At 38.0% G+C, this 27,766-nt stretch overlaps 1 protein-coding gene across 4 annotated transcripts in view; it reads right to left on the bottom strand.

Annotated features, from left to right (window-relative positions):
• KMT2C (lysine methyltransferase 2C) overlaps positions 1 to 27,766 on the bottom strand; it is a 192,561-nt gene that overhangs the window by 54,233 nt on the left and 110,562 nt on the right. For 2 of the 4 annotated variants that reach the window (XM_089533594.1, XM_089533595.1), the window contains exons 15-27: positions 27,472 to 27,588; positions 23,322 to 23,423; positions 20,675 to 20,779; positions 18,697 to 18,878; positions 16,362 to 16,526; positions 14,978 to 15,087; positions 13,947 to 14,012; positions 13,267 to 13,479; positions 9,130 to 9,258; positions 5,420 to 5,539; positions 3,987 to 4,117; positions 3,028 to 3,214; positions 1,136 to 1,234 (exon numbers count right to left, since the gene is read on the bottom strand). In XM_089533594.1, the coding sequence (XP_089389720.1) occupies positions 1,136 to 1,234; positions 3,028 to 3,214; positions 3,987 to 4,117; positions 5,420 to 5,539; positions 9,130 to 9,258; positions 13,267 to 13,479; positions 13,947 to 14,012; positions 14,978 to 15,087; positions 16,362 to 16,526; positions 18,697 to 18,878; positions 20,675 to 20,779; positions 23,322 to 23,423; positions 27,472 to 27,588 (1,726 nt within the window). Of the gene's footprint in view, positions 1 to 717; positions 766 to 1,135; positions 1,235 to 3,027; positions 3,215 to 3,986; positions 4,118 to 5,419; positions 5,540 to 9,129; positions 9,259 to 13,266; positions 13,480 to 13,946; positions 14,013 to 14,977; positions 15,088 to 16,361; positions 16,527 to 18,696; positions 18,879 to 20,674; positions 20,780 to 23,321; positions 23,424 to 26,488; positions 26,561 to 27,471; positions 27,589 to 27,766 lie in introns of all 4 variants that reach the window. The other 2 variants (XM_089533592.1, XM_089533593.1) reach the window with 2 other exon arrangements.

The raw sequence follows: 27,766 nt of genomic DNA, 5'->3' as shown, positions 1-27,766 counted from the left end.
CTCTATGAAAAATTCATGGGGTCAACATAAGTCAATCTACTCTAAGGCAACTTGAGGGCAGATATACACACACAAACAGCTAACTTTAGAATTTCCAGTATGAAAAAGAAAGAATGTTGGAGCTTCTTCATCAAAGTGTTTTAAACCTCTGTCTACTCTTACTAAAACTGAACTGGAGCCCCTATGAAAATTGCAAGCACCCTAAAATAATTAAAACTTGCATTAAACAAAAAAATAATGACTCCATCTTTCATGGTTTGCAATGACCATCCAAGGCCAGATTAAAAAAAACGACTTTAACCTTTTATTCATGCTTTTCAGTTTACATGAAAGTAAGAGAAGAAAGACTCATATTATGATACGAGATATCTAATGCTTTTTCTAACATACTTGAGTAGTGTTGAAGAGCTACTTTGTATTTTGAAAAGTGCACATGAGCACACAAACACACACACACACACACAAATTCAAGAAGTAGTTATTCACAACATTTTAAAACTGAATTCTCAAATTCTACCAGGTGCACTGCACAGGCAGCATTTAGCATTGTGCAAGACTCAACAGACAGAGATAGTGAAAAATGAAAGTCTTTTAGTGATATGGTGAAAGAGCCATGGCATTTCACATGCAAAAAGTAAAAACAAAAATTAATTAGCTGAAATCACTAGGAGAGAGGGCTACTTCTAATCACATATCACCCACTATTTGTATCCTTACCAAAAGGGGAGGATGAGTTCTCAACCTGGAAAGTGCATAAATCAAGACCTACAGGATCCAAATCAGATAAAATGGATGATTATAATAAGAAGGGAAAATAAGAGTGAGGAAGGCAAGAAAGAACACAAATCAAAAGTACCTACAGCCGCATGCTGAAACAGTACATAGTTGTGACAGACACTGTCAAAATTTTAAAAGTTACCTGCATATCAATAAAGTAAAGTGACAGTAAAATAAAGGGCTGAGATACTGAAAGCAAGAGCTAGGAGTTATTTGCCAGCTGAAGCATACTTAAGGCATAACATATATATACAGATAGATGAACAACTAATTGGATATAACTGTAAACACTGTACATGCTGAGGTTATAAATCAGAATTCATTTCACAAAATCAACAAGAACTTAATTAGCACATACCTGAATGATCTGCAGATTTCACTAAATCATCAGAAAAAATTCCAAGAATGTCGTCATCATTGTTCAGCACAAGAGCAGCTATTGGGTCATCAGCAATGCCTACATAAAGTATTATTTATATATATCAATCTACCAAGGCATCTTGCAATAATTAAAATAAATATAGTGAAATATTCAAGAACATATAAAACTTAGAAATGTAATTAAATTATGGTATCAAACATGTAAAACCAGTTAAAAATCACAAAGCATTAAAAACAGGTATCTTTGGCATACTCAAAACATCAGAATTGACAGTATCACAAACTAAAAGAAAAACATTTCAGTCTCACAAAGACACTGCCACTGATTTTTAACTAACTTTTCTTGAACACATGAATGATAAAGTGAGGCTATAATATGAACCTGTTGAATTACACCCCCCAATGAACACTATCACCTGTGGATGTTATCATCTATGGCTTGAATCAGGGCAATAGGTTTTAATAGCAATGCAGATATTAGATACCTTATGGGAACCAGGATGTGTATGTTACTATTGATGCTAGAAATAAAATCTTTCCAGAAAATTTAAAGCAATGAAGGAAGAAAAGGTATCTTTTCTTTTCCCAGAGAAAATAAAAGGTTTTGGGCAAAACTGAAAAATGGTATTTATTTGGAGCATTATTTTCACATATAAACCAACTGGTTATGTTAGTAACAAAAAGATTCGATTTATTTATTTAGTTTACATGGCTACTGATTTTCTGACTGTTGAAAAGGAGAGTAAAAAATAACAGCTGATGTAGGGTTTGGATTGAGAGGTATAAGGTGCTTCTTTCTGAGGTTTGTGGAAACAAAGGTAAAGGAGGAAGGAACTGTATTTGTATCTGAGGAGATTGATGATGATGATAATAATAATTTATTTATTTATATGCCGCCCAATCACTGGGAATCCGGGTGGCTTCTGTTGAAATTTAAAATGGAAGGAATAGTAAATGGTAACCACAAGTGTTTCTCAATATGTCTCAAGTCACCTTGTTTGTTTTCTTCAAATTGTTCCATAAATACTGTTTATGGAACAAATTTTATGTTCCATAAATACTTAATTATGTGTCCAAGCTATGTAGGACATTGTCATTCAAATAAAGGGAAACATTATCAATTTACCTAGAGAGGGGAGTGTGGTGGGGAGGTGGGGCAAAGACTTACCAGAGTGGGTAAGGAAAGTTAAACTTATTGCTAAAGATGCCACTGTGTTCTGCAACATCAATCACTTCCAGGGACAGGTGTTGCTGATGGATGAGGTATAATTTGTTGTTTTAAGTTTTTCAAAACTGGATTCTAGGATTGTTTTTAACTGGTTTAGTTTGTTTTTTACGAGTTTTTTTTAAAGAGTATTTTAATGTGTTTTAAAAATGTTTTATCTTTTTGTTTTAATTGGTTATTTGTTCAGTCCCTTGGGAGCCTTTGTGGACTGGGAAGGCGATACAGAAATATTTAAAATAAATGAATGAATAAAATAAACTTTTGATATTCCGCTGGCATATAAAGGTCTTTTTATTCATGCAGCTTTTGATAATTTATTGGCTGCTGAAAAAGTGGCTTTCTAATGGGGTGATGCTGCACTTCCCTGCATTTTTAAACTTTTTTCAATTCATTTGTTTTAATATGGCAATCTGTTTTAATATTATAACTTGTGTTTTTAGTTGAATCTGGGTTTTTTAGTACTGGGAGAAACGTAGAATCATAAATAAAATAAATAGCAGCATCATTTGGTGAATTTACCTACAATTGCTTCTTCCCATGTGCACAACCAATCTTTCTAAAATCTGTCCTTTAAAAAAACACAACCCCAAGCCTATTCCCATTTCCCAGCTCTCAACATAATGCACATCTACCAGTCTGTATACCTTGTGTTCCAGCTTTTGATGGAGTTGGTGTAGAAGTTGAGCTAAGAAGGGGATCTGAAGATGGATCTAAGAAGTTTGTGCTCAGATTTGTTTTGCATGAAATATTAAGGCTTTCTTCACATAAATGATCTAAATTTGGTTTATTTTGTCTGCTAGTATCCAGAAGATCTTTTCCGAAGAAGGCTTCCTGAAAGTTTAAAAAACAAACATATTTTTTTCATGTGCTATTAAAGTTGCTTTATAATCTGCAAAATTCCCCATATTTGAGAAATGGAACAGAAAACCATATATTCGTTTATTGGGTAAGACTTAATGTATTCTGATATATATTAAATCTATGTGTTTTTTTAAAAAATAATCTAAAACATTAATGTACATATGTATAAAAAATGGGCTAATATCTTATCTACTTTTGAACAGATTCTACATGAATGGAAGAAAATTTTCAATCTGGGGCCATTCTCCCTTCTTTCAGTGGCCCGCCATAACCCATTCTACATGGTTCAGAAGTCCTTATCCTTCAGAAAAGTTTTTTGAAGGTACAGGCAACTATGGCAGAGAAGAGGGAATGAGAAACTCCTTCCATTCAATTATCGTAAGACTGAAGCATAAAAGTTTTATTTAAGTAGCATACAGAAAATGTTAGTATTCTGACTTCTCTTCTAATAAAATATTTGTTTATAAGGACCGCTCTGCAAATTTTGTTTCAAGCAAAGATAAGGTATTTTCAACTGGTGGTATCTGAATGTATCCTATTTTCCTAGAAAGAAGAATTAGGAGATTAATAAACTACCATTTTAATTCTTAATAGCAAGAACAAGGTTTTTGAAGCATTTGTGTGTAATCAAATCCAACTCAGAATGATAATCAATTACATAATAGAAACTATACCTTACACTATGAACATTTCATTCAATATATGCAAATATTTAGCATGGTATGCATAGCAATAACAGTACCTGCAGGTATGCTGGAAAGATTTCTTCAAGCTTGTTTTTCTTTTTTCTGTAGCGTTTTTTATTTTTTTCTACATTTTCAGAAACAGGAGTAGTTTCATCAACTGGTGTATCTGGTAGCTGTTCACTCCAACCTATAAATACCAAATATGCATATCTACATTATCATCCTATCATCCATAATAATCTCATCTCCCCCACATGGTATTTGAGGGACTGTATATTGTTCTGGGCCAAAAAGACAGAATAGGTTGCTTCTGATGTACTATCAACCTTGCTTTCTCTCTGACAGCTAGCATGGTGTAGAGGTTGTGTGTGTGCTTGACTAGAACACCAAAGTGAAAATCCCCACTCAACCATGGTACCCCACTGGGTGACGTGGGGTATACCATATTCTCTCAGACTAAGATGAAGTCAACAGAAAAACTCCTTTGAATAAATCTTGCCAAGAAAAACCTATGATAGGATCACCAGAAGTCAATTTGAAGGCACTAACAACATGACAATCTTATCTTTTGACATTCTGCCCAGCAGAATTATTCTAAGTGGTGAACAATCTGTTGTAACCAGGCTCAGAGAGACCAGGATTACAGCCCTTGATTACTTGCTGTAATATTTTTTAGAAGCCTCAAGGAAATGTTTGCTTGTATTTGGGCAGATGTCATATCACAGGGCTTGGGGATGTGTCAGTGTTCCATCTGGTGATATTTCTTGGGATCGCTTTCAGTAGTTGTGGCTTGATGATGTAGATGAGATGCTCTCATTAGCCCATCCTACCACATTTAAGTTTGACCTGTACCCATCCTGACTGGCAAAGACTAGCAGAAGTGGATTGAATGAGTCCAGGAGGTGGTAAAAGCTCCACAATGTTGGGTGGTGGTGTCTGCTCCATTGAAGAAGGCTATAGTGTAACTGGGAAGGGTTTGCATTTTCCTTGAGTGAGCAAGTAGACAGCTTGTAAGTACCTGTAGAACCAGCTCTGCCTGTGGAGACCCATGAACTCCGTGGCTTAGAGTGTCCATGGCCAGCTTTGACAGGAATATCCTAAACACAGTTGTTCATCATCTGGTATCTGAGCTTAGATTATTGCATCTAGCGTCCAATGCAACAGCTAGAATGCTGATTAAAACATCATACCATCTAACACTGGTCTTAAAAGAATTTTATTGGCTACTAATACACTTCCAAACTAAAAGCAAATAGGAGTTTTCAAAACTGGTTCGTATACAATTACTCTTTATGAACTAAGGACAATTTAGAAAATAGAGATGTGGGGGAAAATAATGGTTAGTTCAGTAAAATGACATTAAAATAGATTTTAATATAATAGTCCAATATAGCAGTCCAATAGTGAAGAAGATTGGTGTTAATGTAAAATATGAGATAATTGTTGCATTAGATGAAGCAATGGATGCTTTTAATTACTTTCATCTTACTTTCATCTTTGCAAGGTATCTGCTCAGATACGGAGCCAGAAGAATCCTTCCTAGAGAGAGATCGTTTTGTTTTTCCCTGTCCAGTGCGACTCCGCTGGCGTACCATAAATCCACCAATGCCTGTAAAAACACATGCAAACCCACAGCATACAGTTTAACTTGAACTGAGATAAAACATTGCAGAGATATATTCATTCACATATAAAAATGCTCTATGGGCCACTAAGTAGAGAATGTAAGAGGGTACACAGCATACATTTATTAGGCACCTAATTTTACCACATAATATATAAGACAGTTATGTGGCTTTTTACAAATGTTTAAAAAAAATCCATGAGAACTTTAATAGGGTAGAAATGGGTTTTAGGTAAATCTGTTACATATACTTCTGCTAGAACATACCAGGTGATCCTAAGGTTTTGCTGATGCCTTCTGAAAGCTTGAATTATGATGCTTACATCTCACTGAGTTGTTTATTCTCCTAACTTTGTAAAGGTATGGTGAGCTACCATTATTTCTTAGAGATCCCAGAGATCCTTTGGATTGAAGACAGATTGAAAGAAAGTGCCATGTACACATACTAGTGTGTACTGTTCATAAAGTCCTAGCATCTGTGATATCCAAGACTCAATATACAGAAGCTTGCTTCTTTAAGGCTGATAAATGCTATATGCCAAGAAGATTTAACTGTATCCATATGAAAAGTCTTTCTGACAAATAAAACTGTCAATTGAAATTGAAATTTTGAAATCTAAGATAACTCTCACTTCTGCATGACTATTCCCCAAAGGCAAAGAAAACTGATGGATCAAGTAACCTTGACTGACTGATAAAATTCAACACTGAACAAGTTATAGCTGAGATCTTCTAGATATGAAGGAAATTCAAGATGAAGGTATTTATTTTTCCTTAACATGCACCTCTGCATCACTCAGAATGTTCCTTCCATCACTTAAATTATTATTAGCATATTGGCTTGGGCATTTGTGTAATGACCCATTGTTGTGGTGTGTCTTCAAGTAGCTTCTGACTTACAGTGATCCTAAGGTGAAACTATCATGGGATTTTCTTAGTAAGATTTGTTCAGAGGAGGTTTACCACTGTCTTCCCCTGAGGTTGAGAGCATGTAACTTGCCCAAGGTCACTCAGTGGGTTTTATGGCCAAACTGGGAATCAAATCCTGGTCTCCAGTCATAGTCCAACACTTAAACCACTATGCCACACTTGTAGCAAAATATCATTTTTAAAGGGATACAAGACTAATTGTAGAATGAAAGCCTGAAGTAGAGAGTTTAGACATCTCTTGTGAAGAGATTTACCGTACCTTTAGATGTCACCAAAAACATAGCTGTGACAAATGCAGTGGTATTTAGGTAGTGTTTGAATTTTCTGTTCATAACCAATGCTATGAGCCAAAAACTAGAGGGAACAGTTCTTCTGGGAAAATATTGCAGTATTTACTATAAAATACTGAAGGCAAGAATAGCTTCTTGAGATTACTAATAAAGCTCTTCTAAGATGCTAAGGCTAGAAATCTAATTAATGCAGTGGCTGAATCTTGACAAAGATGGAAGCTGCTGGTGAAGATTTGATGTCTGCAGCTGAGGCATCAAAGATCTTTCTAAGAGTTGGTTCATCACATCCTATTTAAGCCGCTACAGAAGGAGAGAGCAGCCATGGGAAGCGTACACTTCAGATACAGTCAAGAGGTCAGATAATACAGCCTATTTGAGTGCTTGTTAGTGAGATGGGCCTCCTCAGGGAATTTTCCTTTCAACCCAAACCTGTTCAAAGGATGTTAGAAAGGGAATTTACTGCACAGATGAACTCAGGAAGACATCAGTTATCTTCAGAAGGAAGGACCTAAAGATGTTCAGCTTTAGAAATCTGAAGTTGTACTGTATCAATAACTTTGCTAAGTAACTTCTCAACTTATTCTGGTGGAAAACATCTATTTCAACTGTTTCCCAACTGAATGATAACAGATGAAATCTCAGAAGTAACATAAAATGTGGGGTGAAATCCTGACCATGGGAGCTTTCCAAGTAATTCTACTTTCCTATTTCAAGAAAGAATAATCAAATCCAGCACAACACTTGATACCAAGAATATTAAAGATAGACATTGAGAAAGCTGCATAGTAGAAAAACAGCATTAAGTCTGTTTTCCATGGATCCATATCTACTGGCCAGATAGCAGCTTCATGAATAGTGGAGACTGAGGTAAATTAGTGTCTTCTCTCTTGATACTAACCCAGTCCAGTTTTGGGTGAAAAATAGATAACTGGAGAAGAATATGCTGTATTGAGCCCCCGCTCCATATCAATATCTTAGAAAATAAAAATAAAAACTATACTAGAGTTTGTTTTCTCTGTTAGGGAAAAAAAATTTCCCCTCTGCTAGCCAGAGTCCTTGAGTAGTGAGGAACTGCACTGAGACAAAGCCATCCCTATCCTCTTAACATTAAAAGGGGGCTAAAATGAAAAACCAAGAAAGAAAATAATAAGGAAAAGAAAATGGAATTAAGATAGATGACTGGGTAGAAGAAGCAAGAAGAGGAGTAGATCAAACAAGGAGTCATTTTAAAGTTTATGCCTCTATTTTGCATACAAAAAGGATTTCTTGCATCTGGAATGTCTGCTCATGTATAGAAGTACTGAAGAAATCAAACTGATTTTATTAATATTAATACCACCTTAGCATCAGCAACTATTGGCCATCTTAAATGTTTAAGTGGCAGTGAGACTGGGCTCTAGGAGTAGCTATGACAAAAACCTCTCTAGGACTGCATGGGAACAGATATATATTAACAGATATTGGGCATGCCAGCAAAATATAGGTTCCCCCCAGTAAAATTGCAGCTGGGATTCAATAACTTGCAACAACAGTGGGCCCTCCACATACACAGGGGATCCTTTCTGGATCCCCCCCCCCCCGGTGTATGGGGAAAAATGCTCCTGTGTGTGGCGCGGTATGGGAATGCACACCATTATACCTCCTGTGGCTTAAGCTTCTGCATAAGGTTAAAGCTGCATAGGGCGCGCTGTAATGGCATGTATCTATCCAACAACTAACCTTGCATAGTTAAAGTCTATTGACAGAAAAAGAAATTTCAAATTCTACCCCTTGAATTCCAGCAATTTCATGAAAACTATTATGAACTAAGCCTAAGAGACTGTCCCCTTTTATCATATTAATTTTTTGAGCACCTGAAATAATTCTGCTTCACGAGTTGTAGGTATTTTAGCAACAGTAGAGAAAGCTACTTAGCCACCATGGTGAAGCTATTTGCTTTAATAAAAATGAAAGTTGCTTTGATGGTATAATCAAGCGGTGTTACTTTTAAAAGATGCCTCCCAACACACTCTTCAATATTATATGGTTTGAAGCATTCATTTGTAAGAAATCTATCCAATTAAAACAGCAGGCCAACATTTTAACAGGTTTAACCATCAAACTGAAAATTTCAGTTGAACATTATTACTTAACAGTGTGATAAGGGCAGGTTTCCTGCTGTTTGGTAACTTTGGAATGCACATCTTGATAATGAGATAGTAAATTAAATCCTAACTGGATTAGAGGAGGCTCCAGTACACAAGAAACAGGATACTTTTGAACAACATATATCACCTATAGGTTGAAAGATTCTTTACACATTTCATTAAAACAGAGGCATAATGAATAAGCAAGCATCTGAAGCATATACTCTACCAGGTCGGTATGGTTTTCTCTTTCTCTTTTTGATCCCCTCTGTTCCTTCTATTCCCTTAGGATCATCATCTACAGTTTCCCGCTCAGGGCTTGTGTCTGATTTTCCTTCACAGTCCATGAGATCTCCTTCTGAGTAATAATAAAAAGAAGAGTTATAAAAGGACTTGTCATTCTATCTTTACATTTCTGCCTCAGCTTTCAGTCAGAAGCAAACAACACACTTAAAAATAAGCATAATAACACCGTAGTGGGCCCTTGGTATCTGCTACTGTTTAATTCCCAGTCCCCCTGTGGATACCAAAATCTATGAATGCTGAAGTCCCATTATATACAGTGGCACAGTAAAATGTTCTCCCTTAAATAAAATAGCAAAATCAAGGTTTGCTTTTTGGAATTTAAATATTTTTGGAATATTTTCAATCTGTGGACAGTTGAATTTGGATATGGAGGGTCAACTGTATCTAAATGTTAAACAGATAAAACACACTGAAATAGTAAATACAGACTTGAGTCAGCTACAAAAACAACCAGTTGTACAAACAAAAAATCTAACACTGTTTAAATCTAGAAAGAATAAATGCTGTTATGGAAGTGCTTCATCAGAGATAGGGAGCTGCAGAGGCAGAATCCCATAACTGAAAAATTTTGAACCCACATCCTCACCCTCTGTACTTCAGAAGACATTGAACAGAAGCACCAAACAATATTTAACTGTCAGAAAAACTCATAAAAGTCATGTAAGCATTTAAAAACTGTAGGTACGGTTGGTGTTTGTGTGTGTATGTGTGTGTCTGTGCTGTGTGTGTTTAGGACTTTAAAGATCCAAACAGCACTTTCCATCAAGCCTAGAAACAAACCAGAAACCAGTGAAGCTCTTTTAAGTGGGATGATTTCTCAGTTATTCATACTTACAAATAGTTTGCTGCTCTTTTTTTGAACCAAGAGAAATTTCCAAACAATTTTTAAAGACAGTACCATGTAAAGCAAATTGCAAAAATTAATCCTGGATGTTATTTGGGCATTAGATGAAAGCAGGTCCTGTTTCTTCAAAAAGGATATGAGCTGGCATAACAGCAGAGGTTGGTAAAAGGTGGTACAAGCCAAGACAGACACATAGGTATATTAACAACAAGTTATTTTATAAGAACTTAATTAACTTATCGTCCTAATTCCATAGGTATCTTTAAGTCTTATTATACCAATGAAAGTTAAGATAACAATATCCCTGTAATTTATTGTTGTTGTGTGCCTTCAAGTCATTTCCAACTTATGACAACCCAAAGGCAAACTAAGGGTCAGGAAAGGATGCATCCTATCATCTTACTTGTTTAACTTATATGCTCAAAACATCGTAAGAAAAGCAGAATTAGGATCAGAAAAAGGAGGAGTGAAGATAGGAGGAAGCAACATTAACAATCCAAGATATGCGGACGACACCATAATATTAGCAGAAGACATTCAGGAATTGGAACAGTTAATAAGGAAGGTCAAAGATGAAAGTGCAAAGGCAGGTCTGATGCTGAACGTAAAAAAAAAACCAAAAATAATGGCCACAGAAGAAATACACCAATTCAATCTAGACAATGAGGAGCCTGAAATAAAGAATTCCCATATCTAGGATCAAACATTGACCAGAATGGAGACTGCAGTCAAGAAATAAGAAGACTGGGAACTGGAAGGGCAGCTATGAAAGAACTGGAAATGATAATGAAGAGCAAAGACGTACAACTGAGCACTAAACTCAGAATTGTTCAGACCATTATATTCCCAATTACCATGTACGAATGTGAGAGCTGGATACTGAAGGAAGTAGACAGAAAGAACACCAACTCATTTGAAATGTGGTGCTGTAGAAGAGTACTTAGGATGATATCATGGACAGCCAAGAAGACAAACAAATGGGTTCTTGAACAGGTCAGACCAGGGCTCTGCTTGGAAGCAAAGATGATCAAGTCGAGACTATCACATTTTGGCCATATAACGAGAAGACCCGGATCACTAGAAAAAACAATAATGCTAGGAAAGATAAGAGAGCAGAAGAAAGAGAGGAAGGCCCCAAACCAGATGGATAGACTCAATAAGGGGGGTTATGGGCAACGTCTTGCAGGATCTGGGCAAGGCAGTGGAGGATAGGGATTCTTGGATATGTCTTATCCACAGGATCGCCATGAATCTGACTTGAGGGCAGCTAACAACAAAGGCAAACCTATCATGGGGTTTTCTTGGCAAGAGAGATTTTTGCCATGGCTATCCTCTGAGGGTGAGAGAGTGTGACTTGCACAAGGCCACCCAGTGGGTTTACATGGCTGAGCCAGGATAGATGACTTTAAATGTAGGTTCCATCTAATGAACCCTTATTTTTACTATTTGTCAATTCTGTATTCAGTCAGCTGTTCTGTGAAAGCCAAAATACATTTATAAGCACCATGCCTCCTTATATAACTTTTCCATCTCGAAAGTCTAAAATCATTTTGCTAATAAAGGTATTAGGAATCTGAAGTAGTCTAATCTGGATTTTCTGTTTCTAAGTATGAGAAAGAGACATGCTCACCACTAAATCTTCTTTAGACCACTGTGGGAGAAGAGTCCTGGGAAATACTGGCTCACATAATGTAGTTTATCTATGGTGCAAGGGCAAGAGCTCATTTTTCATTGCTCTCCCATTTACCTGCGGTCCCTGCACTAAAATTACAATAGGATTACATATATTTCCAGCCATTTTGTTTTCTTTCCTTTTAACTGGCCCAGGACCAAAGGCCATTAAGCATAAAAATTGACACCTAATTTACCTGTTAAGAATTTACTTGTACACACAATTACATTTTCCTCTTCATGCAGTAAGGATACAATAAAATTTATCAAGATAAACTACAAGAACACTGTCTGTTTCCTACATCTTTAAAATGAAGTGCCTGTTATGAAACACTAAGAAGTGCACAGTAGAGAAAGTAACTACATTCAGCCATTGGAGTCAAGTATGGAATATAAACCTAACCTAGCCACACAAAAAGGAGGAGGCACCGTTTCTTTTCAGATGCAAATAAATTATGTTCAAGAAATGGCAGGTGTTTCTATATCAGTTACATATGAACACAAAAGGGCACATGGTACAGTGGCAGAGAGCATGTTTTGAACACAAAAGAACCATAGCACCTCCTCAATCAAAGAATCTCAGACAACATGGAAAGCTATGATCAGAATGAAGAGACAATGCTAGGCTTGTGGACTAAAAGACTGAGTGTACGTTCATATCTACATTTAACAACTTGACACAAGATTGCACTGCTGCTTGTGACTGCAAGCAGTCTATCTGTAATTTTGTCTACGGCAGAGTAGAGGAAGCTGGCAGGTTCAGAATTTTCCCTCGGCAGAATCCTTCATCACCAGCTGAACTGAAAAGAGGCCAGAAAATGACATTTCTTGAAGACTTCAAGAAGCATGATTGTCCTTCTTCTGAAGAAAAAATGAGCTCATTGTGAGGCTTTTGGGGTATGTGTGTGTGCAAAATTGGGCAAGGCCCATATGCAAAATTGGGCAAGGGCCACTGAATGAATGTTTACTAAGGACTTTTAAATGTAAAAGTCTTTTCTCACATTTATGTTACCCACATCTCCAATTCTGCTTGAGAATAGGTTGTTATCATTCTTGCAGAGCTGGCCTAGAATCTAGTATGTTCTGCCAATTCACAAGAGAAAAAGAATGGTTTTGGTTTTGGTTAGGCAGCGGACTACCCTCTTAGGGTACCTGAAGGGAGTAAAGGTGATTAGATTGGCAGGGTTCCAAGAAAAGAAGATTGCTTTGATCAAAACAAAGAGCAAAATGTAGGCTGTATTGCTAAAGGTTCTCCCAAGGCAGCCAGGGTGTGGAGGTAGGGGTTAGTGAGTTGCAAACAAAAAAAATCTATGGGCTTCTGCATGCTGATAATGAACAATTATCTGTGTTGTAAAAGAACTTATTTCTGACCGAACACTTTAAGCTTAGAAGAGATGGGATAAGGACACTGTGCATACTGCCACCCTGAGTCCTGTTTTTAGTTCCATTTCAAATCATCTGAACAATGACATTTGCAACTACAATGAAACATTATGAAAACATTGCTATTGCTAATAGGAAAATATAGCACAGAACAACAATTACCTCTACTGTCATCCATCTCCCCATCCCTTGAGTGTTCAGATTGGATGTCAGGTGGTGTCTGGAGTACAGCCACACTATTCTGGTTGATAATCTTCAACTTGAGCTTTGGCTTGGTCCGTTTTCTTCTTGGTACAACTGCACTAAGACTCTGTAACTGAGACATCCCTGTTTCTGTCAAACAGACTCCATCCTGAGTGTATGTCTTCGGTGGGTCTATGAAATTTGCATGAACCATAAGAGGAATACATAGGTTTAATAATTTTGCTTAATGAACATTAAGTAGTTTTTGTTATTGTTAGTTTAGTTCTCTAACTTTAAGGAACTGTATTCCTGCCTTCTAAAAATTATAGCTAAGAAGCCAGTCACAAGAGGGCCTGAAACTAATTTAGCGGCCTCCACTATAATTTTGAACATAGTTTATGACTCACTTAGGGAATTATTTTAACATAAAAGTTGCTCAGTTTTAAAGAGCATTTGCATATTTATTCAGCAAACAAGTACTTGATAGAGAAGGCCCAAATTTAAATAAACTAAGTAATAAAGGGGGATGAGGTGACAAATAATGAAATCATTAGAAAGAACTGTGACACATATTTATGTACTATGGCCATAGTTTTAGGAGTGACACAGATATAGCAGCCAAAACCATGAGGGAAGGAATCAAGAATGTTAAAAGTTACCAAATTCCTTTGCTTTTGTTATAATTTGGACTGCAGCTGAAGATTCACAGCATTCTGTGGAAGGCACTGAAAAATGAAATGAACAGAAAATTTAATGTTTTCAGTTCAATTACAATATTCTGAACCATTGTCTACAACGTCCCTTTTTGATATTGATACCCTTCATCAATCTTTTGCAACTATTCAACTGTTCCATTAGTGCAGGCGTGACAAAACTGCAGTAATAAACATTTTAATTTTAGGACTGATCACAGTTTGAGATGACATCTATTTATCTTATGGTGTATTAGTTCTAGAAAAACAATGGAAGGCCCAGTATAAAAAGTAAAAATTATGTGCACTAATCATGATATTTTTGGAAGCAGCAGACATAAGCCAGGAAGTTTGGTCCATCAGAGTCTCTATGGCCCTTTACAGACAGGCCAAAATAAAGCTGCTTTGGGTCACTTTGGAGGTATGCTGTTTCAATGATGCATGCGTCCTAAGAGGCCGGAAGCCACGCCAAAGCCATGCTCCAGTTCTAAGGACTAGAGCACAGATTTGGCACAGCTTCCAGACTCTTAGGACGCATGCATCATTGAAACAGCATAGCTCCAAAGTGACCCGAAGCAGCTTTATTTTGACCTGTCTGTATGGGACCTAAGTCTAGTACAGTCCTCTGCTTGCATAACTGAAAATAATCCTAGGTTTCAATATCATGGTACCTACACTGCAGTCTCTACCCTTCAACACCTCCAAAAGCACATTTTTTCTAGTATTAGTGGATTCAAGTCTTTAGTATGATACCAAAAAAGTATGATGCATGAACAACAGAAATTTAGCCATGCTTCTTTCCTTAACTGTTTTATTTACCATTACTTATTTTACCCCACTAAAAAGCAAGGTAAAATAAATTATTTCTCTCAAGCACATCTTTGCAATTAATTCAGCATCTACCATTATGGATTAGACAGACAGACAGATAGATTAACAAATAAATAGATATTTCAAAACCAACTACAGTACTACTAAATATCCCATGAACAAATTACCATTTGCTGGTAGTATATATGGCCTACACATGGTACAGTCAAAACCACTGTCAGCTGTGCTTTCAACCTCCTCCTCTGTGCTTAAGTTTTGACAGACTGTGTGCATCCATCTGGAAGTTAAATTGAAGAGGGAGAAAGGATTAGTTGAAATATATATATCTGTATACCACAATAGCATTCAGATTTTGAGAATGTAAACAAATAGCGACATAGAACATATCTAGTACCTTAAGAACTGCTCTAAAAAGACCATGATACAATGCTCCAAAATAGTTGTTAAAATTAGCTGATCACTAATATTCTTTTTTCAGCAATGTGCTTCAGCAAGTGGTTGCTATATTGTTCTAGGCACTCTCTAATGAGATGGAATTTGAAGGTTCATTTCGGTTGGAAGGCATCTCTAATTTCTAGCACTAAGACTGCTTTGGTGAGTACCAAGCAAAACACAAAGTTAGTATGATTCCCGAATCTCTTGAACTGACCTCTTTGTGACTTTCAGTACTAATGATCATAGTATCCCCCTAGATGGGCTCTGTACATATTTTGGTGCACAGGTTCTATTCCTAACTGGAAAGTTGAGTCCAGACGTTTGTATTGGAAGATTATTGTTCAATTTATTGGCAATTACATTCTGTCCTTCCCCCACTATTTAACTTGACTGAGGTTTTTAGAGAGATGAAAAATTCTGGACCATGCCAATCACTACCATGTCAGGATGCACAGGGAAGCCATTGAAATCCACAAACATCTGGATAATTTCAACCAGAAAGAAGAAACCCTTAAAGTGAACAAAATTTGGCTACCAGTCCTGAGGAATAGCAAAATAAGGACTCAGCAAATGCAAATGGAAAATCACTCAGAGTCAGGGGCTTTCCCAGCAAATAATGATCACCAATTAGCAGACACTAATCCTCTTTTGCATGTGCCTCCCAGCCTGAGGCTTGCCATCAGCACAGAATACATGCAAAGCCTTCGACTTCACATGAAAAAATCTGTTTCTTTGTTTCATCACATCCAGGTAAAACAGTAGAAATGCTAGATCAGGAGTGGGTCATGGTAATGGAAGGAATGATAGCCAATAAACTGAAGTTCAGTTCATATGAAATAGAATTGGATTAGGCTGATGGTTCATCAGCATGGAGAAGCAATCATAGAATCGTAGAGTTGGAAGAGACCACAAGGGCCATCCTGTCCATTCCAGTCCATAAGCTTTACAAACATACAATATCGAACCATACTATTTTATAAGAAACAAACCGTGATCAGGAATAGGCAAAATTAATTTACCTGTACTGGTAAACCAACAGTAGCCTCACACTACAATATGAACAAATGACTGAAATATGAAAAATAAAAAAATAAAAAATCACAATAGAAACCAGACCTGTCACACTGTCTACATTGTAAAATTAGCTCTTCTTCTCTATAATTGCAACAGCAGATTGGGCAGGTAGATAAACTTGCACAAGGAGCACATTGTGTGTAATTATTCTGCCATTCACATCTTAGACCAGGAGAAGTAGCTCCACAATGTCTGCACCAAACGCACCTGCAAAACACCAGCACAGAGGAGAAACATTTTATTACTTACTTACTTATTTACTAACAAACACTGCTTTACTGCACAAGAGTCAATGCTGTGAGCATCCACAGATTAAACATATCCTGAGGCAGATTCTATTCTAAAACAAACCTAAACCAGGGAAATGGATCCAGAAACCCCCTTCCATCAAAGACTACTAAAATATCTTGTTGAGAAAGTGGATATTAGCAACCAGTTTATAGCTGTAATGCAAAGTACTTTCTTTAGCACCATCACTGATAGAAAGCAAATTTGATAATGAACTGTACCTTGTGTTTGAAAGGACTCAGTATTAGACTCTCATACCCGCCTCCCATTGCTCAACCTGCCTCCTAAACCTCAGCTGTAGCATATATCAAGAAACTGCACGGTCTCCAAGAATATTCTCTTTTGTCTTGATTAATCTGTAACGTAATAGGACTATGATCGGATAGGACCCTAGGTAATACAGTGGCCCCTTGTCTTACATGGGGGATCCGTTCCAGACCCCCCTGCGTAAGGCGAATTCCGCCTATGCACAAGCCCCATTCATTTGAATGGGGCTCGTGTGCGGCGGCATGGGAGCGTGCAGGGCGCCACAGGCACGCACCCCATTCATTTGAATGGGACGCGCCGCCCCGTGTGCTCCCCACGGCTTGAGCGCATATGTTCAAGTCTGCTTAAAGTGCACCCGCATATAACGCGGGCACACTGTATTTCAGTTTTTATCATTTCTTTACATAAAGGTTTAGATATGAATGCTATATCTATACGTAACCAGGACTTCCCTGAGAAAAAAGTAAATTCTTTGACTTTTGTGTGTTGTAGTATCCAAATATCTATCAGGTTTAAATCTTCTATCATATGGATCGCTGATTTGGGTAACTTTCCTTGTTGTCTTTGTGGTCTTGCATGGGTAAGTTTATCAAGATTCGGGTTGACTACCCCATTCCAATCTCTTGTAATCAAGATTTTTTCGTAACTGTATTCTGTTATTCTTTGTTTCAGTTTTTCAAAAAATCTAGGTCTATTTTCTTGAGCGGCATATATATTGATTACTAATATTTTCCCTATTCCAACTCTATTGCCTGATATATACCATTGTTATCTTTGAATATTTCTTTGTGATTAATATCAGGTTTAATATACATCGCTACTCCTTTCTCTGCACAAAGGAAAGAGCCACTTGAATGTAAGCTGCTAGGTCTTCTCACCTGCCATACCAGTAGGAAACTGCCTCAAAGGTCACTGGTGTCTTTCTAGATCCATTAGTCATAGGGAAAGACTGTTTTAATAATGTTCTCCACAAACCTTGCACAATGAGATGACCTTTTAAAGACTAAAAAGGAGGTACCCTGTCACAAGGAATAGAGCTTAAATTTCAAATCACTATGCTCCCATCTGCCTAAGAAGCCAATTGCATATATTGCCATACTGGGACAGCATCATGGTTGTCATAAAATCCCAAGCCATCACAAATCCAGTAGCCCCAGCATATACTGAGGTGCCCCAGGACAATCATTGTAGGAGTCTTCAAGATCAATCAAGATCATCTCCAGTATATTTTTCAAATTTGGGTGGGCAACAAGATACTCTCTTGATTTTCTTCAAGTCTGTATTTTATCCCAGCACAATGTAGCCATCTAAGGGACAGAACAGATAGCTGCAAAAGGGCAGTTTGAAGCCGACTCTGAGAAAGCTGGATTTGGGCTGTGGTAATCGCACATCACAGCCTCAATCCACCTTTTAGCCAGCCCAAAAATAAGCGTCAAAATGCTGCTCCTTTTTGCACCCGCAAAAAGCTGACTTTTCCCACCCCACCGCAGCTTTAAGGCTCTTCGTTGGCATGTGGCGTCTAAACACTGCATTGCTGGAGTGCCCAGAAGCCAGCTGCTGTGTTGGCAGCTGGACAGCATGAAATCAGTTTCTGCGTGTCATGGGGGTAGGCATCATGCATATGCCATGCCCCCAAGCCAGCTGGATGCCAGCTTTACATGCTGATCTGTACCGCCCCAATGCAGATATGGGTATTTTCTTTATTTGTTACTATTTCTTTTGATTCATTTTCCAGACTTACACTAAGTGAAATGTATGTTTACAATAGTGTCAAGTGAAAAAAAATAATACTAAACATTATAAAGAATAGGTGGAAACACACCATTTGCACTTCCAACCTCCTTTGGGAACTGTTTGCAGTGGTGGATCTAGGCAATAAGTGTGATAGCTGATATCACAGTCATCACAAAGAAGTAGCCTTCCTGGATCTGTAGCCTTCCCGCAGGCTTCACACACAGTGCACTCCAGGCATCTCCAACCTTTGTGGAGCACCACCTTTGTAATCTGCAAAGTGGAAGACAGCATGAAATTACTCAGAGAAACACTGCATAATCCCCTATTGTTTTATAGGCTTAGAAATACTTTTTTAAAATTACCCCTTTTAAGAGATTTTAAATTACCAATTTAAAAGATAAGTGCTCTCAACTGTTGGAAAGTACAAAAGATGTTTTTGCAGGTGGATATTCAGTCCTTTTGAAACCTGCTCCCTATGAATTGGAATCTGGATGCTCCCCTCCTATGTAGCCAGTCTTACGTAGCATCTGCAGAGGTCTGGAACTGGCAAGAAGAGAAGCTACTCCTGCCAAAGGTTAGTATGACAGGCCAACACCAAGCTTCTCCAGGCTGGAAATGTTTCAGAATATTGAACAAGTAGAGTAGTGCTGGTTTCTGTGTAATCACTCATTAAGATTAAGGTTTATTACACATTTTAACGTTCCACTCTCTGGTGGCCAATCAAACAGAAACAAGCTAGATGGAAACAAATGGAGATTTACTTGGAAATAATCCTCTGACTCCCTTCCTAATCAGGACAGAACATTCATTTTAAATGGTGAAAGAATTTTTCACACTTTCCTAAACACTGAATTCTGCCTTAAGTTTATATTGAGTCAGATCAACACCCTATCTATGGTGTACTGTCAATACTGATTGGCATTTGCTTTCTAAGGTTATACTGCTTTCCTCTATGAAGTACCATATTAACTATCATTCTACTGCAAGTGTAGAGGTTTGACCCTCCAGATACTGTTGAACTGCAGCTCCCAGCATTCCTTACCACTGACTATGCTGTCTAAGGGGCAAACCAGACCGGCAATAAGATCCGGCTTGGGGGAGGCGTGGGGGCATGGTGACCCCCCAAGCCAGAGTCACGCTGCCTGCCTAATCAGATGGTGGGCAACATGGGAACTGTCCTGTGGTGCAGCAATTAGACGACACATGCCGCAGGAGCGGAGAAGAGCTCCTTTTTGTACCAGGAAAAGGCCAGATCAGGACTGAGGCATGTCGTTACTGCGGCCCTGATCTGGCGCACAAAGGGGTGGAGTGATGCCTCCCCTTTAAGGCCGTCTGTTTTCGGCCTAGGACTGCCAAAAGCTGCAGCCCAACATCTAAAGAGCTTCACAATGATATCTCTATTTTAAGAATACATATTCCTTTCCTAAAGAATATGCAGATATTAGGTAAAATGCTAAAGTGCATAGCGGAAAATCCACTTTTCATTTAATTGCAGTTATAAAATGAGAAAGCCAGTTTATAGGTTTTCCATTGCCCCAAATAGCTTCTTATCTCTGCATAAGTAAACTCATAACTATCCAAATTTAATTTTCACACATTCTCTCCTAGCCTAATGAATGTAAAACATTAATTAACTACTCCAGTTTCTGTCAATTCTGACAGCCAACAGACAAACTGAATTAAATGAACCTTATTGCCTTCATAAATGAAGATGGAGTATAATTTTTCCAAGAAAAAAACATGCTATGTATCTTAATACTTGGCTCACTTCTAGCTTAATACTGAGCTTATGTTTTAATACTTTTTCGAGCTACTGCAGGATAATTGGTGCTATTTATGGCTTCAAAATTACAGAAAGGTTATCTTCTCTTGCATTTAAAAAATGTCATTTAATTAAAGTGTTTTGCCAGTGGCATACAAATAATAATCCCATTTACAGAAAAAAATTAAAGAAGTTAACCACACTCCCTAATAGTGTCAGAACTGGAATCACTGTGGCTAAAGTACAATATGCCTACAAATATAATACAGAACAACAACAACAATAATAATTTAAAAGCACTCACTTTAATACTGACACAGTAGGGATGGTAACACTGACCACACTGAGAGCAGGCAAGCAATCGGCCTTCTGCGCCTTGACCAAAACTTCCACAAACTACACACATATCCTAGAATATCAAACAGGTGCAGTTTTTTTAAAAAAAAGTTAACAGCCAGTATTAAATGTATAAAATATAGGTGTGAGATATAAAACAGCAACATATAGGCTTGTAAACACATTCAAGCTACTTCGGATTATAGTATATCTTTTCTTCTGACTCTAGGATTGACAAGATGTAAAAGGAAAAATCACTCCTCAAAGAACAGTTGGCCCTCCACATTTGCGACTTTGACTTTTGCAGCTTTGATTAATATAGTCTGTCTAGGAATCTCTATGTCCTACAGTGTGACTCTATTGTCTACTTCTGCCAAACGTCACACTGGAAGACCTAAAGATTCCTAGAGATGACACTTCTCTAGGCATCTGCAGGTACTCCAGTGCAATTTTATGGTCAACTTCTGGCAGACCTTGACCACAGAATTCCCATGGAGGACCTAGAGATTCCTAGAACGTGTTCTCTCAGGTTAAAAAAAAAACATTGCTTTTTTATATGCGGTTTTCCCACTTTCACAGGGGTCTTGTGCCCCTAGCCCCAGTGAATGTGGAGGGTCCAGTGTATACTGAATAGAACTGCATATTTATAGTATGAAAATGACAGCAAGAGTAAATGCTCGCTGAAATCTCTCCAAAAGTTTACATTTGCACAATTTCATGCTGCTTTCCCAAGCTACTAGTGTGCCATTTCACTCTAAATTTGGGAAACAGGAGTGAAGGGCAAAGCAACTCATTGGCTCATTGCTACACTGTGCTGAGGGACAATGAAAACAGCAGTGTAAGACAAGCACTATGAGCCAACTGACAAAATCTGTGCCCAGAAACAACTAACAGCTACTGGATCATGAAACATTTTGACATTTGGATGTGCATTTAAATGAGATCCTCCCTATCCATGCTGTACTGCTTGAAGACATATATCTTATCCCTAAAATTAGTTTAGAAATTAGTTTCTGAATGCTCATGTCACTGATTACAAATCAACACTCAGATTTTAATGCATTCAAAATTTTCATTATAACATAACCACTCACTTTACTTATATCCTGCCTTTCTCCCAGGATGGGATCCAAGGCAGAGAATACAATAAAAAACATATAGTTAAATAACACATACAAAATCAACGTTAAAAAACAACAGAATTAAAACCAATTAAAATCTTGCTTTAAAACAGATAAAAAACAGTACAGCACCATAAAGACCATTATTGTTAAAACAAATTTTCAAAAGCTTTCTGGCAAAGAAAGGCTTTAACCTGTCACCAAAAGGAAAACAAACAAGAAGCTAGCCTAACTTGCCTAGTTAGAGGTTTCCAAACAGTGGGAGCATCCACAGAGAAGGCCTTCGCCCACATAACCACTAAACAGAAGACAAGTTCCAGAATGTGTCTAGAAGCATGAGTAGGGCCAGAAAAGGCAGTCTCAGCATGGATGTTGTTATCACGCAATAACACAGAAGACAACTCCAACACTAACCCCAAGACCATTCTAGCTAGTTCAGGAAGGGAGACTGTTGAGCAGCAGGCTGATGGCACACAAATACAATCCTTAACCTGTTCTGGCCACCCAGCTATAATACACACACTCAAACCTTGCAGACTGTGGGATGGGGCAACTGGTCAGAAGATTGGAATCATGAGAGACTACTGAAATGCTGCCTCCTCACACCCCAGATCTCGCCTGCAGCACAGAAAAACCTAGTGGGTAAAACCGAGATAGATTAGCTCCCCTCTGCCTCATCCAGCCAGGTCTCTGTGATACAGACCAGGTCAGCATACTCATCCAGGATTAAGTCCTGAATGGGCAGTTGTTTTCCCAGTCACCAGCCTAGCATTAAGCAGTAGCATTTTCAATCCAGGGGGACTGTTGTCATGGCTACCCAGGCTATTTGGAACATGTATCTAGCTTAAATCATACTTTCTCATCCAGTAAATGACAATTAAGCATGGATCTCATTAACTGAACTGGGACATTCAGCTTATCAAACTGGACTACACATCATTGCCTCCCAGCACCGAACAGAAGATAATGAGCAAACACATATTCCTCTCTCCAAACTCATAAAAGAGGAGGCCCTTTTGGAGTTGTCCTACTGTTTCCCAAATTCAGCCTACTACTTAATTTCATTTCTATGGTTGAATTTTAAGGGCCCAACATCTGAACTGTGCCCAAATGTCAGCAGCCAGTGCAACATCTAACAAGGAACTGATCTTGCATGTGTTCAGTGACAACTTGAAAGAAGGAAAGCAGCCACAAAATGCACTACCAGAAGTCTCCCAATCATTTGAATCTTTCTGTACTAAGATAGCTTCCATAAAGTTTAATTCCTATATTTACTAAAATACTGACAAACTTCATCCCTTGATTTGTGAGTCAGAATTATCTAATTATCTAGCTCACTTGCAAGATTTGAACTTCACCTGATCAGAATACACAAGCCTTATTTGAAGTGGAAAATTCAAATTAAAAATATATATACAGAAAATGGATTTTAAAAAAAGAGAAATGAACAATGATTTCCACTAGAAACCAATAAATATGAAGTGAAGTTGCAACCTGATGCAAAGTAAACTTGTCACTGCTAGAAAATAAGACAACGGTATTGTGCATTGAGTTTTCTTCCTCATCTCTGTTAGAAGAAATGTCCATATCTGTGACCTGCAAAAACAAAAACAAAAAACCATAACTTTTTTGTATAAATTATTACCAACATTTAACTCTACCATACAGACTGTTTTAGCATTATTGAAGATGACAACCTTATGCATTGCATTTACTGCCTTTAAGTTATACTGCCATTTTCCCCAATACCAGAAGATGGAATATATAGTTTTTCCTCATACCCCAATCTTATCCTAACTACAACTGTGTGAAGTAGGTTAAGTTAAAATATAGTGTTACCAAATGATCTTCAGCACCGAGTAGGGATTTAAACTTCGATCTTACCCATTTTAGTCCTATACTAAATTTTAGTCCTATACAATATATAATACTGTTTTTTAAGAATAAAGGGAAAATGCTTCATAAGTTATATAAATTGAAACAGGAAGGAAAGGTCTTAAAGGCTGTTGTTGGCCTGGGCACAGAACTTTCACTCTCTTAGTTGCAAATTAATTACATCTTATTAATTTCCACACAAAGTGTGTGCAATTTTGCAAGAGATTTTTCTGTCATTTGGGTTTCTAATGACACCACCATTACTCTATGTGTTTCCTCATCTTCCACCTAGCTCTTGTTTGCCTCTTTCCCCATTCACCAATTACAATGCTCATTTTGAATGTTACATTGTGCATATCTGAACTGACATAGAAAAGGGGAGAAATATAAGAGAAAGATGTTACAAGTAACTTGGTTGCCAAAGAAGAGAAGAATATCCATTAGAAAGGAAAAAAAGAATAGATGACTAGATGTTATTGCAAGTGGCTGGAACAAAAACATCAGGAAGATACAGGAAGTGGCCTTTTATATTTGGAAGTTGGGCAGCTGGTTTATAATGATGATGATAATAATAATAATAACAACAATTTATATGTCCCACCTCTTCCATGGATCGAAGGAGGATTACAACATTAAAATGATACAATGCAGTTTAAGTGATCAATAAAATACTAATACTGAATTATACATCTCTATTAGTTCATTAAAATCTCCAAACATCAAATCATATATCATCATAATTAGGGTGGGGTCTTAATCATCGTCTCTATATCAAATCCGATGGGAAAGCCCGCTGGAAGAGATCCGTCGTAAGTGCCTTCTTAAAGGCATCTAAGTTGGTAATGAGACGGATCTCCGCCGGCAGACAATTCCATAGTTTAGGGGCTGCAGCAGTAAATGCTCTGTGGGAAGTTGTGGTTAATTGGGAATTACAATGTTCCAACAAATTCTTCCCTGATGTTCTGAGTGTGCGGGGCGGATTATGTCGGGAGAGGCGCTCCCGCAAGTAACTTGGGCCCAAGCCATGTAGGGCTTTAAAGGTAATAACCAACACCTTGTATTGCACCTGGAAGCTAACTGGCAGCCAGTGGAGAGATTTTAACACTGGTGTTATGTGGTCAAAACTAGAAGTACCGGTGATCAATCTGGCTGCTGCATTTTGAATTAGTTGAAGCTTCTGAACTTGGTACAAGGGTAGCCTATGTAGAGCGCATTACAGAAATCTAAGTGAGAGATTACCAGTGTGTGTACCACTGTTTCGAGGTCCTTTTGGCCCAGGTAGGGATGCAATTGGTGTATCAACCAAAGTTGGTACCAAGCACTCCTGGTCATCGCATCTACTTGAAAAGGCAACTGTAGTGATGAGTCCAGGAGTACTCCCAGACTGCGAACTTCGTCCTTTAGAGGAAGTGTGACCCCTTCCAGGACTGGTTGACAAATCTCCCTCCCTGGACCTAGTGTACCTATCACAAGTACCTCCATTTTCTCTGGATTCAATTTGAGTTTGTTTTCTCTCATCCAGCCCATTACTGACCCAAGACAGGCATCCAGAGGAGAGGTGCCATCCTTAGTCACTATAGTAGTCAGAGACATAGAGAGATAGATCTGAGTGTCATCAGCATGTTTCCGGATGATCTCGCCCAGCGGCTTCATGTAAATGTTGAACAGCATGGGGGACAGAATGGTGCCCTGAGGGACACCAGATGTCAGCTCTCTTTTCAAGGAGCAGCTGTCCCCCAGCATCACTATCTGGAACATGCCTGAGAGGTAGGGACGGAACCACTGCAAATCAGAGTCTCCAGTTCCCAATTCCCTCAGACGTTCCAGAAGGATACTGTGGTCAATGGTATCGAAGGTTGCTGAGATATCCAAGAGCACCAACAGGGTCACACTTACCCTGTCGATGCCCAGACATGGATGCTATATCCTATGCATTTATTTAGCAAATTGGGACAAAAAGTCCTTAATCTGGAGAATATCATATTAATTTTAAGGTATGTAAATTGTATACTTGTTCTTTCTAATATTTTGAGTAAATTTTGCACCTTTCAGTGGCACCAGCACTGGGCAGTAAACAATTCAACAGACCTGATTTTTAAAATTCCAATATGCAACTTGTAAGCTGTAAATGGGCTTCTGAGGCAAATGAAATATATGGTATTAGAGGTTTGCATACTTCTATATATCCATGTTCATGGAATGAGATTTTCATTTGTCATGTGGAAATATCCGATCTGACTCACTTACATTCTGCATTTTGCTTTGCAGTTATTCATTCTAGAGCCAATTTGCTGCCAAAAGATTTTAAAACATTGTTTTCTGCAGACACACCCACCAGTCCTTTTGCTTTTGCTGCTACAACAAATAGATATAATAGATACAGAGGAGATAGCATACCTACATTTATTTGTGGAATGCTACATTTCTTGTGTTAACCTGTAAGGCTGTCCTAACCAACACATGAAATATCCTTTAATCAGAAAACTCTCAGTGAAAACATAGGAGGTGTTATGGCAAAATCAGACCAAAGGCACATTAGTCTGACATTATTTTCATACTGTCCTGAAAGAGTAGCCAAGCAATTAATGGAGAGGCATACTGTGTTTGATACTAGAGAGATACCCATCATCAATAACAACCACTGATAACTATTGTTAAAACGGTGATTTTTCAAATCTACATGTACATGGTTTTATGTTGTTGTAGTATTTAAAGTGGTTTTAACGTGTTTAAAGTGTTGTTATTTTAGGTGGTTTTAACTATTACTATGTTTAATACGATTTTACCTTGTTCAAATTATTTCTGCTTTTAATCTGGAAATGTTTTGCACTGTTTACATTGTATGCTGCCCTGAGATCCTGTAATAAAGGGTAGGATAGAAGTGTTTTAACAAAATAAATACATAAATAAACAAATAAATTTTAATTAAACCCTTAATTTACCAGCCATGATATATTCAACCAGTTGGGAAACTATGCAAGACCCATTTTGTTGACAATGTCATAACAAAGTACAGCATTTTCTACTAGTCACTACCTGACAGCGACAGAAAGATCTATGACCTTAACTGAAGAGTTGTTGGAGTAAAAGACCAGACTTCCTCCTGGTCTTATGTTGTCAAGTTAAGACAACTCAGGCCAAAACCCCGGGGGCAGGATCAGGCCCAACCCTGCCAGCACACATGCAGATCTGGCCCAGTCCCAAAGTAAACATTCTTTACCCCAGGTAAAATACCCCATTTTGTGTGGTGTTACATAGGAACTCAGCTGCAAAATCTGACAAGCCCCCCTCCTCCTTACCTTGCTGCACCACTGCTTTCACTCAGACGTTTCCCTGTTGCTGTGTTTCACACAGAAGCAGGGCTGCACCAACATGGCCTGGAACCCTATTTCCACATCAGACATGATGATGGAAGGGGGATTTCTAAATGAAATCAATGGCACAGCAAAGTAAGGAGTGCATGCAGGTCCCAGGTCAGAGCGGAATGGGTACGTGAGCCCATCCCCATAGACCCAGAAACTGAACCAGGTGAACACCAGAACCAGGAAAGCACAGGCTGAGCTTTCCTGGCCTGTCTGTTCAGCCCCACAGTCATATAGACAATTTTTCTGAAAGTTAAACTGAAATGTTAGAAAATCTGTGTTAGTCAGTATGTTAGTAGATGGGTCTCTCCGCATAAGGAACCTTTTTAAGGCATTCTCAGTAATAACAGTAGTCAGCACCTTTTCTTGGTTAAACAACAAGGTACAAATATGTCACAGATTCTTACCCCTGGAGCAAGGATAGATCCAATTCCACTCTTCAGTTTTGATCTCCCTCGCCCACCTCTACCAGAAAGACCTGCACCACGTGGTCTCCGCTTCCCAGGGAACCCTGATCCACGACCCTATATATAGTAAATTCCAAAATTTAAGAAGAATCAAAACATACTTCACATAGCTCTTAGGGGAGATGAATGCTTCTTATAAAGCCATTTCCAAAGGATTAACCATTGTAGTCTATTGCTGTCAAACCAACAAAGAGCCCAAAACCATAAAAATCAACAAGTTTATTACATAATTAGC

This window comes from Sceloporus occidentalis, unplaced genomic scaffold (assembly GCF_023333645.1).
Source record: "Sceloporus occidentalis isolate IW3139 unplaced genomic scaffold, rSceOcc1.0.p SCAF_7, whole genome shotgun sequence".
NCBI lineage: Eukaryota > Metazoa > Chordata > Lepidosauria > Squamata > Phrynosomatidae > Sceloporus > Sceloporus occidentalis.
This window is presented reverse-complemented; position numbering and strand designations above follow the sequence as displayed.